Source organism: Anomaloglossus baeobatrachus, chromosome 1 (assembly GCF_048569485.1).
Source record: "Anomaloglossus baeobatrachus isolate aAnoBae1 chromosome 1, aAnoBae1.hap1, whole genome shotgun sequence".
In the NCBI taxonomy this organism is placed as follows: domain Eukaryota; kingdom Metazoa; phylum Chordata; class Amphibia; order Anura; family Aromobatidae; genus Anomaloglossus; species Anomaloglossus baeobatrachus.
In genome coordinates, this window is record NC_134353.1 from 258,693,667 (window position 1) to 258,708,949 (window position 15,283).

At 43.4% G+C, this 15,283-nt stretch overlaps 1 protein-coding gene across 1 annotated transcript in view; it reads right to left on the bottom strand.

Moving 5' to 3' along the window:
• LOC142311129 (uncharacterized) overlaps positions 1 to 15,283 on the bottom strand; it is a 237,355-nt gene that overhangs the window by 19,318 nt on the left and 202,754 nt on the right. Inside the window, exon 33 of the mRNA XM_075349272.1 lies at positions 7,336 to 7,413. Coding sequence (XP_075205387.1) covers positions 7,336 to 7,413 — 78 coding nt within the window. The remainder of the gene's footprint in view (positions 1 to 7,335; positions 7,414 to 15,283) is intronic.

Below are 15,283 nucleotides of genomic sequence, written 5' to 3' on the forward strand. Positions count from 1 at the left end.
CATGCATGAGACATTGTGAGGAGGGAGCAGCATGCATGGGACATTGTGAGGAGGGAGCAGCATGCATGGGACATTGTGAAGAGGGGGCAGCATGCGTGGGACATTGTGAGGAGAGAGCAGCATGCATGGGACATTGTGAGGAGGGGGCAGCATGCATGGGACATTGTGAGGAGGGAGCAGCATGCATGGGACATTGTGAAGAGGGGGCAGCATGCATGGGACATTGTGAGGAGAGAGAAGCATGCATGGGACATTGTGAGGAGGGGGCAGCATGCAAGGGACATTGTGAGGAGGGGGCAGCATGCATGGGACATTGTGAGGCGGGAGCAGCATGCATGGGACATTGTGAGGCGGGAGCAGCATGCATGAGACATTGTGAGGAGGGAGCAGCATGCATGGGACATTGTGAGGAGGGAGCAGCATGCATGGGACATTGTGAGGAGGGGGCAGCATGCATGGGACATTGTGAGGAGGGGGCAGTATGCATGGGACATTGTGAGGAGGGAGCAGCATGCATGGGACATTGTGAAGAGGGGGCAGCATGCATGGAACATTGTGAGGAGGGAGCAGCATGCATGGGACATTGTGAGGAGGGGGCAGCATGCATGGGACATTGTGAGGAGGGAGCAGCATGCATGGGACATTGTGAGGAGGGGGCAGCATGCATGGGACATTGTGAGGAGGGGGCAGTATGCATGGGACATTGTGAGGAGGGAGCAGCATGCATGGGACATTGTGAAGAGGGGGCAGCATGCATGGAACATTGTGAGGAGGGAGCAGCATGCATGGGACATTGTGAGGAGGGGGCAGCATGCATGGGACATTGTGAGGAGGGGGCAGCATGCATGGGACATTGTGAGGAGGGGGCAGCATGCATGGGACATTGTGAGGAGGGGGCAGCATGCATGGGACATTGTGAGGAGGGGGCAGCATGCATGGGACATTGTGAGGAGGGGGCAGCATGCATGGGGCATTGTCCTCACATCATGCTGCTCCCTCCTCACAATGTACAGATCATATTTTATAATCGAGGAAGGTGTGGTGGATATACAGTAGTTTATAAGGGAGGGCAGAGTGGTGTTTATTAGGGGCAGTGTCACAGTCACAGTATATAAGTGGGGACGGTGTGGTGGGAATATTTTATACTCATGCTATGTTTTGATGTGCCTGTGGTGATTCCCATTGGGGGGAGGGGGGGTTAGTTTCTTATTGATACTTTTTAAAGTGTTTTACAGAGTAGATCTGCCTTAAACAGATGTCGTGTGCGAAAACTCAGTTTTACGTTGTCACTAAGGGGCGCGACCACTTAAAGTGCCTAGGGCAGCATGAAGGCAAAATACAGCCCTGCTCACAGTGCTTGTCAGACCAAATAAGAATCATGAGGGCAAAGTAACTTCCCAAGGAGCTCATAGACAGAATTGTGGCAAGGCATAGATCTGGCCAAGGTTACAAAAGAATTTCTGCAGTACTCAAGGTTTTTAAGAGCACAGTGGCCTCCATAATCCTTAAATGGAAGAAGTTTGGGACCATCAGAACTCTTCCCAGACCTGGCCGTCCAGCCAAACTGAGCAATTGTGGGAGAAGAGCCTTGGTGAATGAGGTAAAGAAGACCCCCAAGATCATTGTGGCTGGGCTTCAGAGATGCAGTAGGGAGATGGGTGGAAGTTCCATAAAGTTAACTATCACTGCAGCCCTCCACCAGTCAGGCCTTAATGGCAGAGTGTCCCAATGGAAGCCTCTCCTCAGTGCAAGACATATGAAAGCCCACATAGAGTTGTTTTCCAAAAAATACATGAAGGACTCCCAGAGTATGAGAAATAAGATTCTTTGGTCTGATGAGACGAAGATAGAACTTTTTGGTGATAATTCTAAGCTGTATGTGTGGAAAAATCCAGGCACTGCTCATCACCTGCCCAATACAATCCCAACAGTGAAACATGGTGGTGGCAGCATCATGCTATGGGGGTGTTTTTCAGCTGCAGGGACAGGATGACTGTTTGCAATTGAAGGGAAGGGGAATGCGGCCAAGTACAGATATATAAGAAAACCTCTTCCAGAGTGCTCTGGACCTCATATTTGGCTGAAGATTTACCTTCCAACAAGACAATGACCCTAAGCACACAGCTAAAATAACAAAGGAGTGGCTTCAGAACAACTCTGTGACCATTCTTGACTGGCCCAGCTGGAGCCCTGAGCTAAACCCAGTTGAGCATCTCTGGAAAGACCTGAAAATGGCTGTCCACCAACGTTCACCATCCATCCTGATGGAATTGGAGAGGATCTGCAAGGAGAATGGCAGAGTATCCCCAAATACAGGTGTGAAAAACTTGTTGAATTATTCCCAAGAAGACTCATGGCTGTACTAGCTCAAAAGGGTGCGTCTACTCAATACTGAGAAAGGGATCTGAATACTTTTAGCACTGCAGTCTTGCAGCGCTGGGGTCCTGAGTTCAAATCCCACCAAGGACACTATCTGCAAGGAGTTTGTATGTTCTCCCCGTGTTTGCGTGGGTTTCCTCCGGGTACTCCGGTTTCCTCCCACACTCCAAAGACATACAGATAGGGACTCTAGATTGTGAGCCCCAATGGGGACAGTATTGCCAATGTATGTAAAGCGCTGTGGAATTAATAGCGCTATATAAATGAATAAAATTATTATTATTATTATTATTACTTATGACCATGTGATATTTCAGTTTTTCTTGTTTAATAAATTTGCAAAACTTTCTACATTTCTGTTTTTTTTCTGTCATGATGAGGTGCAGAGTGTACATTAATGAGAAAAAAAAGAATTTTTTTTTAATTTACCAAATGGCTGCAATGAAACAAAGAGTGAAAAATTTAAAGGGGTCTGAATACTTTCCATACCCATTGTATGTATACAGTATAAAGTAATGATGGTTTATAGCAATGATACTTTTTACACTCATTGTTCTGATGATGAAAAACTTTATGTGAGGTTATTGTACATTATTTAAAGGGGTTGGTCCATTATCATAACTGATCGTCTTTCCCCAGAATAGGGTTAATTTATGCACTTTATGGAGATACCGGACTGCTGTACTTGATCTCAGTCAGTCCCATAAACCATGAGCAGAGCGGTGGTCTCTGTACGTTACCATCGCTTTATTCTTGTGATCAGTGGAGGTCCAAGTGATTGAAACCCCAGTTATCAGACAAGGTGATAAGTTTTTATGATGGGCCAAATCCTATAATTATTTGCATGGTCTCATTCAGGGAACATACACAAAATATTCCAATCAAATCCAGCTTTAAAGATTAATTTCACTGACTTCATGAACTGGAAACTAGAAATGGACAGTCATTTACATCTGGAGTTTGCAATGTGAGATTTTTTTTGTAGAATTTTTTTAACAGACTTTCAGAACACATAGTTAGCAATTACCTGTTGTCTAAAGGCCTCTTTACAACAGGTAATTGCTAACTATGTGGTGGGAAGAATGGTGGGTCTAAGCAGGTGATTTTGATGCCAAAACCCCTTCAAACCATACATCTTATTCCTCCCACCCATGCATTCTTGAGAGTAGAATATGCAGACTTCTGTGGCAGAAATGTATCTCCCGGGAGGTGACATTCCCTTATTCTTCTTTCCCATGACATTTGTCGATGAGGGAATACTCCGCACAGTCACGTAACGTTTAGGCTGGACTCAGACGAGCGTATGGCATCCAAGGCGACAGCATCGGAAGCGATATGCTAATGACTCCCGCCTCAGGCTCTGCTGCGCGCGTGAGCTGAGTGTCATGCAACTGTGACCCGATCCTGCAATCAGGTCACAGCTGTGAAGCTGAGGACGGGCACTGCGGAGGAGAGGGAGGGATTAATACCCCCATCTCCTCCATTGTCAGCCTGTGCGTATATCGCACTGCACTGGGATAACATGCGAGTGCAGTCCGATGTATCTCTCGCACCCATTGACTTGAATTAGGGTGCGAGTGATAGGGCTCTAGCAGAAAATCGCAGCATGCTGCCGTTTTTCTCACATCCAGAATCTGGATGAGAGAAAAGCTGACTAACTGCTTGCCCTCATTGACTAACATAGGTCCGAGTGCAATGTGAGAGTTTGTCGCATTGCACTCGTCCGATTTTCACGCTCGTGTAAGCGTACCCTTAGGCGGGCTTTGCACACTACGACATCGCAGGTGCGATGTCGGTGGGGTCAAATTGAAAATGACGCACTTCCGGCATCGCATGTGACATCGTAGTGTGTAAAGGCTCGATGATACGATTAACGAGCGCAAAAGTGTCGTAATCGTATCATCGGTGCAGCGTCGGCGTAATCCATGATTACACTGACGCGACGGTCCGATGTTGTTCCTCGTTCCTGCGGCAGCACACATCGCTGTGTGTGAAGCCGCAGGAGCGAGGAACATCTCCTACCGGCGTCACTGCGGCTTCCGTAGGATATGCGGAAGGAAGGAGATGGGCAGGATGTTTACATCCCACTCATCTCCGCCCCTCCGCTCCGATTGGCCGCCTGGCGTGTGACGTCGCTATGAGGTCGCCGGCCAGAGCGACGGTCGCAGGACAGGTGAGTTCATGTGAAGCTGCCGTAGCAATAATGTTCGCTACGGCAGCTATCACAAGGATATCGCTGCTGCGACGGGGGCGGGGACTATCGCGCTCGGCATCGCAGCATCGGCCTGCGATGTCGCAGCGTGCAAAGTACCCCTTAGACTCTTGGCAAGTTTGTCCAACGGGTACCTTTTCATGTAGTTAATTGTTGCCATTAAGCTATGTTCATACGTAACACTTTTGCATTTTTTTCTGCAACCAAAACCTCCCTTCTTGGCAGTAAAAATGCATTTTTGCTGCTTTTGTGTTGCCTTTTTGTGGCATTTTTGTTGCCTTTTTGTAGCATTTTTGTTATGTCTTTTGGGTGCAGATTACATATGTGATTTGTCTACTGTTCCTTTAATAAAGTTAGCTTTATTCACCAAAAATGTAGCAAGACTAATTTGCTGCATTTTTTTTCCAGCATTTTTTTGGATTGCTTTCTATGGGTAAAAAAAAACCTCTACAAAAAGCCAAAATAATTTACATGCTGCAGATTTGAAAAACGCAGTGCTGATCACAGATTCTGTCTGGGAAAAAGAAATAATTGAGGGCAGGAGAATTCAGGAATCTCACAGCTTTTACTGGTAATATAAAACGCAGCATGTGAGCACAGCCTTAGGCCCACTTCACACGTCCGTGTCTCCGGTACGTGTTTGGTCCGTTTCCTCACGTGCCGGAGACACGGGCACACGTCAATCAATGGGTCTGCGCACACGTGCGTGTTTTGCTATGGACTGTGTGTACGTGTGGAGCATACATGTGCCCGTGTGCTCCACACGTAGACATGTCCATTTTTCTCCGGCATCACGGGTGTCACACGGCCCGCATGGATGTGATCCGTGTGACACGCACCGGAGAAAACACACGTGTTTGTAAAAAAAAAAAATTCTATACTCACCTTCTCCAGCCCTGCTGTCTCTGCCGCTGCTGGCACTTGCTTCCGACCCCCGCTCATTATGATCATTGCATATTCACTCCACTGCGGGTGGAAGCTGCAGCAGTGGGGAGTCGGCAGGAACGGAGACCAAAGATCAGCACCACGGACAGCAACGCCAGGAACAGGTGAGCAGAAAGTTCCGGTTCTCTGTGTGTTATCGGATAACACACAAAGAACACACGTTGTGCCATAAAAATTGCACATGGAGGACAATACGCACCTATGACACGTCCGTGAAAAACATGCGTGATTTTCACGGACGTGTGAAGGGGGCCTTACACCGAGAAGTTTGGCATCCCTTTATTGCTAATCAATTAAAAATATTTATATTACTGAACACATTTGAGCACAACATGAGATGGCTTGGAAAGGGACAAACTATTAAAGCTTACACAAGAATCAATTGCAGAATATTATTATTATTTTTATTTTTTTTACAAATGTTTTTTTTTGTTTCTTTTTAATTCTTTTTTTGCAAATTGATATAATTATGGTAACAATTATAAACTGAGATGTGCATACTCCAGACATAAAAGACATATAATAAAGACAAAATAACATGTTTTATGCAATATACATGCTTCATTTTTCCCCAGCACAACAGAATATAATGTCTGTCTTTATGCAGTAATTAGAATATACTGGTTTTTCATTATTATTGCTCTATTTTGACCATTCTAGGCTCTGTTCACACTAGCATCATGGCCTTTAGTTATTTATTCTGTGAACGTTGTGATGGATCTGTGATAATAGATCTATTGATGTTTGATGGATCCATCAGATTTTATTGACCGTATTTTCCTTACATAGAAAAGGAATGGAAATTCAACAGAATGAACCCTAACATTAGTGTGAACAGACCCTAATGCACAACTTTTTCCTAAACTCGGTGACTATGTTTTCTTCTTCTGTAACCATTTTTTTGCCATATTGGTACAAGGAAAGGGATTTCTAGTATCATTTTAGTATGGGCAGGATTTTAGATTCATGCTGAGTTGAGGAGAGGAAGCTGTGAAGAAAACTACAGGGAAAGTTGAGTAAGTTTCACAGGGAATCTAAGCCATTATAAAGGGTATATAAAGGACGGGGCTGCAGGCTATTACGTCACTACATAAATGACCTATTTGTTTTCCCGATAAAGGACTGCCTAAACTGTAGGCAGTCATAATCTGCTAAGATAAGCTTTTTATAGTGGTTATCCACGTTTTACTGCAGGGTTATGTATCTGAATAGGCGGACACGCCAGTGTTTGAAAGCTTATAGAACATTCTGAGGAAAAATACAGTGGAAAGACATTCAGTGTGAGCACGTACAAGGGATAACAGAGGTATAGGAGTGGTCCACCTTTGGGGTTTTGTTTTCTTTTTACTTAAATGCATGTATTTGGGGCTGAAAATCAGTTTTGCAATTGGGGGTTCATTAAATTGTTGCACCGCTTAGTTTTTACAAGGTCTTTGTTCGCTGCACGTTGAACATTGAGAAGCTCGGAAGAAGAGAGATAAGAGTTACAAACTCCCAATCAGGTCATCAAAGCTAGCGGATTCTCAGTTAACTCATTAATAGAAGACAAATGGTGCCAAACTGAGAATGAAACCCAATTGCAAAATAAATTTTTAGCCAAAAATACATACATTTAAGTTCTACAAATTGTCACCCAATGTGGACAACCCTTATTTATTTAGTCATATGATAGAATAACTTAATCCATGCATGATCATGCAGATTTTTTTTCAATGCAGATGTTCCAAGTATGGTATTTGCATTGGTGAGTAAGACAAGGACTCACATGCAGGGAAGGAAAGGAAAGAGAAATACTGTACCAATTGGCAAGGGGCATCCAGCCCATCCAGGCCAGGCTGACCTGGTTCCCCTTTTTCCCCCTTTAATCCACGGAAACCCTGTTTGTAAAGATTAACTTGCAATGTTACTGATCAATAGAAACCTTTAAAATGAAGATCCTGTTCAAAACCAAAAGGAAAAGAAGAGAACAATTAGAAAGAGCAAACGTTCAATTCCCACCAAGACCGCAAGCTTTACGCAATCCTAAAATTTTAGCCATGCCCACATACCATCCAATTGTACAAAATTGGTCAGCAAGGATGGCAGATCAGATCACAGCCCGTTATGTTGAACTGTAATAGCTTCAAGAAGTTGAATTTGTAAGATTACCAATCGTTTTACGGTATCTCGCAAAGTGAATGTAGAGTTTATTTTTGTATCAGTGGGTTTCTGAATGTTTGCTCTTTGCAGCACATTAGATTTCATGGTTGCCATTACTGTATTTCTGAGACATACCAACGGGCAAGGTGCATCTAATCCAGGGGCACCCTGTTCTCCTTTCTCCCCTTTAGGCCCTTTTTTGCCTTTCTTTCCCTTTTCCCCCTGTGAATACAATGGTTTATAAAAAAAAATGTATCAAAAGGTTCAGCAGATGAGAGGTCTGAAGGAACATTTACCATGAGGCTGTGCTTGCTATGTTTGTTGATGTGAAGTCAGTCTTTATTTAGCATGTGAGCATTGTAAAGAGAAACTTCATTATAATAATGTACACATGGATGATGTGTAGACGTATGCCCTACAGAACTGTGTACAATTTAGTGAAAAACAACTAGAGCATCACAAGATTTTCAAAAAGGAATCTTAGAAGATGTTCTCAAATATTTACTAGAGGATCCGCCGGCAGTAATCAAAGGCACTTGGATTTCTGCCATAGATACTGTTCAGCTTTCTTATGCAGAGTGGGTGGAAATAAGTAGCATTCTACATATTTACGAAGCCCATAAGAGTATGAATACATTTTCTGTTTCATGTAATCATTGTCACAGAAACTTGTGCAAGCTTGGGATAGAGAGCGTCGCGGAATTTGATTTAGATGTGAAATCTGTGATTATTGCCTTATAGATCAGTACAAAAGGCAACTGGTGATGAAAAATGACATTATCTGTCCTGATCCCAGAATAGGTGACATAGAATATGGCCTATTTTATATATTTTTAGATTAAACAGGTATAAATGTATACCAATAGTATTGCCCAATCACATGGTCTCTGTGTAATAGACTTCTTGCCATCTGTGCATTGTTCCAAACTCACATATTATTGGAAAATGGAACTTTCCAATTTGTCATGATAACATGTCTCCCACCACCAACTAAAGGGTGCTTTACACGCTGCGACATCGCTAACGATATATCGTCGGGGTCACGTTGTTAGTGATGAACATCCGGTGCTCTTAGCGACATCGCAGCGTGTGACACCATTGAGCGACGATCAACGAGCGCAAAAACGTGAAAAATCATGCACGTTGACACGCCGTTCATTTCCTTAATATCGTTTCTGCTGCAGGTACGATGTTGTTTGTCTTTCCTGCGGCAGCACACATTGCTATGTATGACACCGCAGGAACAATGAACATCTCCTTACCTGCGTCCACCGGCAATGAGGAAGGAAGGAGGTGGGCGGCATGTTCCGGCTGCTCATCTCCACCCCTCCTCTGCTATTGGTTGGCTGCCGTGTGACGTCGCTGTGACGCCGCACAAACCGCCCCCTTAGAAAGGAGGCGGATCGCCGTCCAGAGCGATATCGCAGGGAAGGTAAGTCCGTGTGACGGGTGTTAGCAATAGTGTGCGCCACAGGCAGCGATTTGCCCGTGTCGCACAACCGACGGGGGCGGGTACGCTCGCTAGCGATATCGGTACAGATTTCGCAGCGTGTAAAGTACCCTTAAGAGTTTACAGGACAAATGGATATGGTTTGCATATTGCAACAAGTCATCTCGATTACAACAATCTAAACAAGGTGCCATGGAAATCGGCTCATTCTGTGGGAGAAGCCAAGTGTTATGTGAAGATTTCTGATGCCCCTCACAAACCTTTCATTTTGCTTACAGGAAGCCTTCTCTGATTAGGCATTTCCAAAGCTTGAGAAATGTAGTATTACATAGCAAACATTTCATGGCTTGCCATGTAATATATGGATGGTTTAACACCATTGGAGTGTTCTGGCTCATAAAGAACACTCCTGAACAACACACTGCTTATATACTGAGACAACTGCTTTAACCATATTATGACATCTTAAAAAGTCACTTCTGGCTTGACTTCCCAAGTGATGTCTTTATCAATAAACCTTCGACTTCTATCTGAAAAGTCTTAAGCTTCCCCTCATACACATTAGACTAAGGTTGGCCAAACCTGCTGATATCGACGGGTTCGAACAACGGTCTAATGTGTATGGGGCTCCTGGCCAAATTATTGTCTGGGGAAATATTGAGCATTTCTGATTTCTCACTGTATTCTGCCAGAGATATGCCACTGCTAGACATGTCTGGTGGTGGCTTTCTCATGGAAAACACAGAAGCGTTTGGCTGAGTGAGCACTCCGGTGTATGGGAGAGATGGCTGCTGGCTGAATGATCAGCCAAAACTAAATCAGGTCAATAGCCATCCAATGTTTATGGTGGGGCTTATGTGTGACATGGTAGGTACACTTCTTATCAGGAAAATATAGGCACATCAGAAATTCAGTGTCACATTTTAGATCATTTTGGCTTAGTCAATGCCTCTAGACCTGCTCCTAATAAAGTCATTTATTGCAATGCCTTGGTGATGCATGTAAATGTCCTTCATACCCATCAATAGGCTGTGAAAACTCATAAAAGCAGAAATTTGTATTTATTACCAAGGAAGAGAGGAGGAAGCCACAAAATTAGTAAAACGACGGATAGCAGTCAAGGAAAGACTGGGGGATTATTCTGCGACCACTGTGCAGTTTAGGCACAGCATGGGCAGCGTAATAAGAGCTGTTAAATCCAGGACTGATAGGGCAGAGTTATCCACCAAATAAACCAGTTAGGTTTAGGGAAAGGAAAGCTTTAAAGGGAAAAAGTAAGCAAGTAAAGTTATAGGAAAGTACATATAGGGTGAAGGAGGAGAAGGGAATGCACCCCTGGAAAGGAAACATACGACACATTAAAACATTCTTGGTCACTCGGCGGTAAATGAAGATGGTTTATGATAAATAATGCAAAACAAAAGCAATTAAATAATTTAATAAAAAGCACAATATTTACTAGAATACATCTGTAGTGTGGTTAGAAGTGTACTAAGCTATAAGAAAAATTAAGCCAGACCTTATCTTTTCCTGTGTGCCAGCAATAGCCTGACGTCTAAGCATTTATTTGAGTGTGAAAGGAAACCAGAAGACTTGGAGTAAATCCAAGAGCTAAGAGAGGACATATAAAATGCATGCAAATGCAAAAGCTGCTAAATAATAGATAAAGCCAAGTAAAAACCATACTGTTTAGCCAATTAAATACAAGGCTACAGCACTGGATTCGCTCCAATGTTAAAGCACTATTTCCACCTTTAGAAGTTATCACTTCTCCATTGGATACGTGATAAATTGCTGGTGAGTGGGAGTCCGATCATTTCACCTCCACCAGTCTCGAGAATGGGGCTCTGAAATACCCCATCTGAATAAAGTGGTGGCCAGATGTGTGTACCACCACTGCTCCATTTATTCTCTACAGGACTGTGAGAGATAGCAAAGTATGGTACTTGTTCTTTTCCACCATTCCCAACCATATCTCAATGCAGACGGGGCACTGCAGAACCCATTTTTGGGAATGGTGGAGGTCCTATTGGTTGGACTCCCAGTGATCTGGAACGTATCCCTTATCTTTCAAATGGGGATAACTTTTAAAGATGGACATAACCATTTACTATTGTGTTTTATTGCTCTGATTTCACCATTTAGCAGAAGTAGATTAGATTTGGGATTATAGATTATATTGTGATGTGACATTCTGCAATAAGTAATAAAACCATTCCAAATATGCATGAAAGCATGGAAACAGCCTTCTGGTAATATATTACATTGTTAATTTCACCTATATCAATATGTCCAAGTATCTTAATAAACCTTAAACAAGTTGTCTACCGTGGACAATTCCTATTTATTAGATGGTTTCCCAGACAATAAGATCCAAGCACCAACTATAAATTATGGAGGAACCAGCAGGTATCCTGCATTACCAGCACTCCAAAATAAGAGTAATTTTGTCCTGAATAGAGAGCTTACTGTTATCACCTTAACATTTCATCCTATGGAATTTTAAAGAGAATTTGTAAGCAGATTTTTACCACGTAATCTGAGAGCAAAATGTCATAGGAGCTGAGACCCTGATTCCAGTAATGTGTAACTTATTAGGCTGTGTGTTGCTGTTTATCAGCAGATTATTACTGCAGGAATAGATGCAGGGCAATTCTTAAGCGGACTTTACACGATACGATATTTCTAGCAATTGCTAGCGATATCATACGCAAAAGCACCCGCCCCCATCGTGCATGCGATATCGTGTGATCGCTGCCGCAGCGAACATTATCGCTACGGCAGCGTCACACGCACTTACCTGGTCGTTGTCGTCGCTGTGACTGCCGAACAATCCCTCCCTCAAGGGGGAGGTGCGTTCGGCATCACGGCGACGTCACCGCGACGTCACTAAGCGGCCAGCAAATCAAAGTGGAGGGGCGGAGATGAGCGGGACGAACATCCCGCCCACCTCCTTCCTTCCTCATTGCGGGCGGGACGCAGGTAAAGTGAGGTTCCTCGCTCCTGCGGTGTCACCCACAGCGATGTGTGCTGCCGCAGGAACGAGGAACAACATCTATAAACAACCATTAACAATTTTGGTTTTAGGATGACCTCTCCATGGTGAACAATTTTCACCACTTTGGAGGACGTTTAAGGTCGCTGGTAAGTGTCACACGCTGCGATATCGTTAATGACGCCGGATGTGCGTCACTAACGACGTGACCCCGAAGATAAAACATTAATGATGTCGTAGCGTGTAAAGCCCCCTTTAGGCTGCATGGTGCCCTGTGCAAATGTGTTCTTTGGTGCCCCATCCCATTGTTTGTTAACTCAGAACATGAGTGGGCATCTTTGTACATAATCTATACATTGTCTTCTTCACTTTTGGCTTCTGCAGGATCTGCAAAGAGCTAAACGTGGAAGGTGACAGGTGTTCGACGCAAAAACTGTCTGAATCTGATGTCCCATTCAAAGAATAAGGAAACGTCATCAATATCTAAGCATTGGACAATCCCTTTAACCCCTGACCTTGTACATACCAGTACATCCTATTTTGTGGTGCGCCCCTCTCCCTTCCCGCTGATGTCAGCGCAAGGGCCACATCATTGCTATGGCAACCTTGGATCATTATGACAATCTCCAGGTCAGCCAGCTATGGCAAGCCTTTTAAACTATGCCAGGAGCATGGTCTAAAAGGCATCTATCACTGCACCACTGACAAGTGTAATGCATTGCCTTGCAGGTGCGCAGGGTAATGAAAGTCCCATTGTTTTTATTTAGCAAGACCAGCAAAACATAAAAAAAAATATATAAATGTGGTATCGCTGTATTTGTACTGACATGAAGAATAAAGCCGTATTACTATTTTTACCACACCATTAAAAAAACTAACAATTCCTGAATTGCTGTTTTTTTGTTCATCTTGCCTACTTAAAATCAGCTAAGAAAGCGACAAAAAATATATGCCAGAAATAAAAATGGATCACTTATACTGCACAATGCACGGCATAAAAAATAAATAAAACCAATTCTTGACCTGCTGTTGATTTGTTCATTCTTTCTCCTATTTATCCTGTGCTCTACTCTGAACACTTACATTGGGATTTTCATGTAAATCTCTAAAATACATGATTCAGACAGAACCCCTGATGGAAAATTCCCTATAATTCCCTGTGATGAGGCAGAGGAAGTCACTGTGGACTCTGTCTGGCCTATGTACCAGTGATGTTCCTCTTTTTAGGTGTATTTTTTGGAGTGTACAAAAGCATGGTTCCCACAGGTTTGAGCACCTCTAAAAAGCTGGACACCACTAAACAGAGACCAATTGGAATCTGGAGTAACTCTGCCTGCCTCACTAATGAATGGATCCATGTGGGGTTTCATCTGAATCATATTTCAGATATTTTTATGGAAACCCCAATGTAAGTGCTCAGCGTGGAGCTTGTGAACTGATCCAAAATGCTCTGCAACCCCAAATGCCACCAATAAAAGCTTCAACTCAACTGACAAAAAACAAGTCCCCACTTGGGGTCATCAGCTGCTAACAGAAATATAGGGGGTGTCCAAGCACAAAGGCTCTGGAAAAGGGACATGGCTCCCACCAAAAGAAATCTAGCGACATCTGCGTCCTTAAATTCAAATGCCCACCTCCCACTATGTGCCTAAACCGCAGTTAGCATCCATATGTTTGACTTTAACATAATGAGAAGAACTCACTTATTTTATGGATGCATGGTACCAGAAGCTGGGCACAATGTATTGGGCACTACAATGGCATATTTGCAATTTTAACTCTGCAACTTCCACTGCATGTTTGTTTCTGGAAAATACCCATAACGTAAAAAATTGCTACTACAACCATAGATGAATTCCCAGAGGGGTGTAAAATCTAAGAAGGAGTCACTTGAGGGAGGATTCCACTGTTCAGGCACATCAGGGGCTCTACAAATGGAGTCCGCAAACTATTCTAGAAATACTGTATCTGTGTGCAAAACTCAAATAGTGCTGTTTCCCTCTCGAGCCCTGCCGTGTGGCCAAACAGTACTATACAGTCACATGTGGAGTATTGCCATATTCAGCAGAAATTGTAAAAAAAATTCTGGGGCCTTTTTCAGCCATTTTTCCTTGTGAAAATAAAAAATCCGGGGCTAAATCAGTATTTCAGTGATAATAATGCAATTACTAGCTCTTCACCACAGAATGGTATACAATTCTTTGACACACCTGTGGTGTCAATATCCTCACTGTATCACTAGATGTATTCACTGTGGGGTGCAGTTTGTAAAATGCGGTCACTTATAGAGGGTTCTGATGTACTGACACCTCAGGGACTCTGCATTTCAATATGGCTCCTTCCCTTCTAAGCTTTGCACTGTGCCTGAAATGTAGTTTCCAACCACATATAGGATATTGGCAAATTTCGAGAAATATTGCTTAACAAATTATGTGGTCCTTTTCCTCTAAATAACCCTTTTAAATATTATAATCTTGGTGCTAAGGAAAGATGTTAGTGGAAAAAAATACATTTGTCATTTCTGCAGCCCAGTGTAACACAATTCTGTGAATCATCTGTGGGTTTAAAATACTCACTACAGTCACTACATGCCTAGACTAATTCCTCTAGAGGTGAACTTTCCAAAATGGGGTCTTATGTGGGTGGTTTCTGCTGTTTTAGCACCTGCAGTAGTCTATTCCTGCCAAATCTATGCTTGAATAGCGCTCCTTCCTTTCTGACCCTTGCTGTAAACCCAAACAGTAGTTTTACACCACTTATGTGTTATCCTTTCCCCCCATTCTACACTCCTCTCTGGCAGGCTGAATGACAGGTGTAAGAGGTGTGGCAGACAGTAACCGCACTGTGATTGGATCAGCATGTGAAACAGTCTTGGTGTCTCCCTGCAGAAACTCTCTCTTTTGTTTGGCGGCCAGCACTGTGTGCGACTGCACCAGTTGCACATACATAAGGCAGCCATGACTAGATATCTTGTACCTCTTGGTCAACTGCTCTGTGTAACCCCACCACTGATTAGGAGCTTTCAATCAATGTACATTATACAGAAAGCTGCCATCAGTGGTGTCCGTGGGATTACACACAGCTCAGCATTCTGAGCACTGCTAGATCTGTAGCAAAAAAACCTGTGATTTTATCAAAATGACTGTTATAAGCTCAGTAAAGT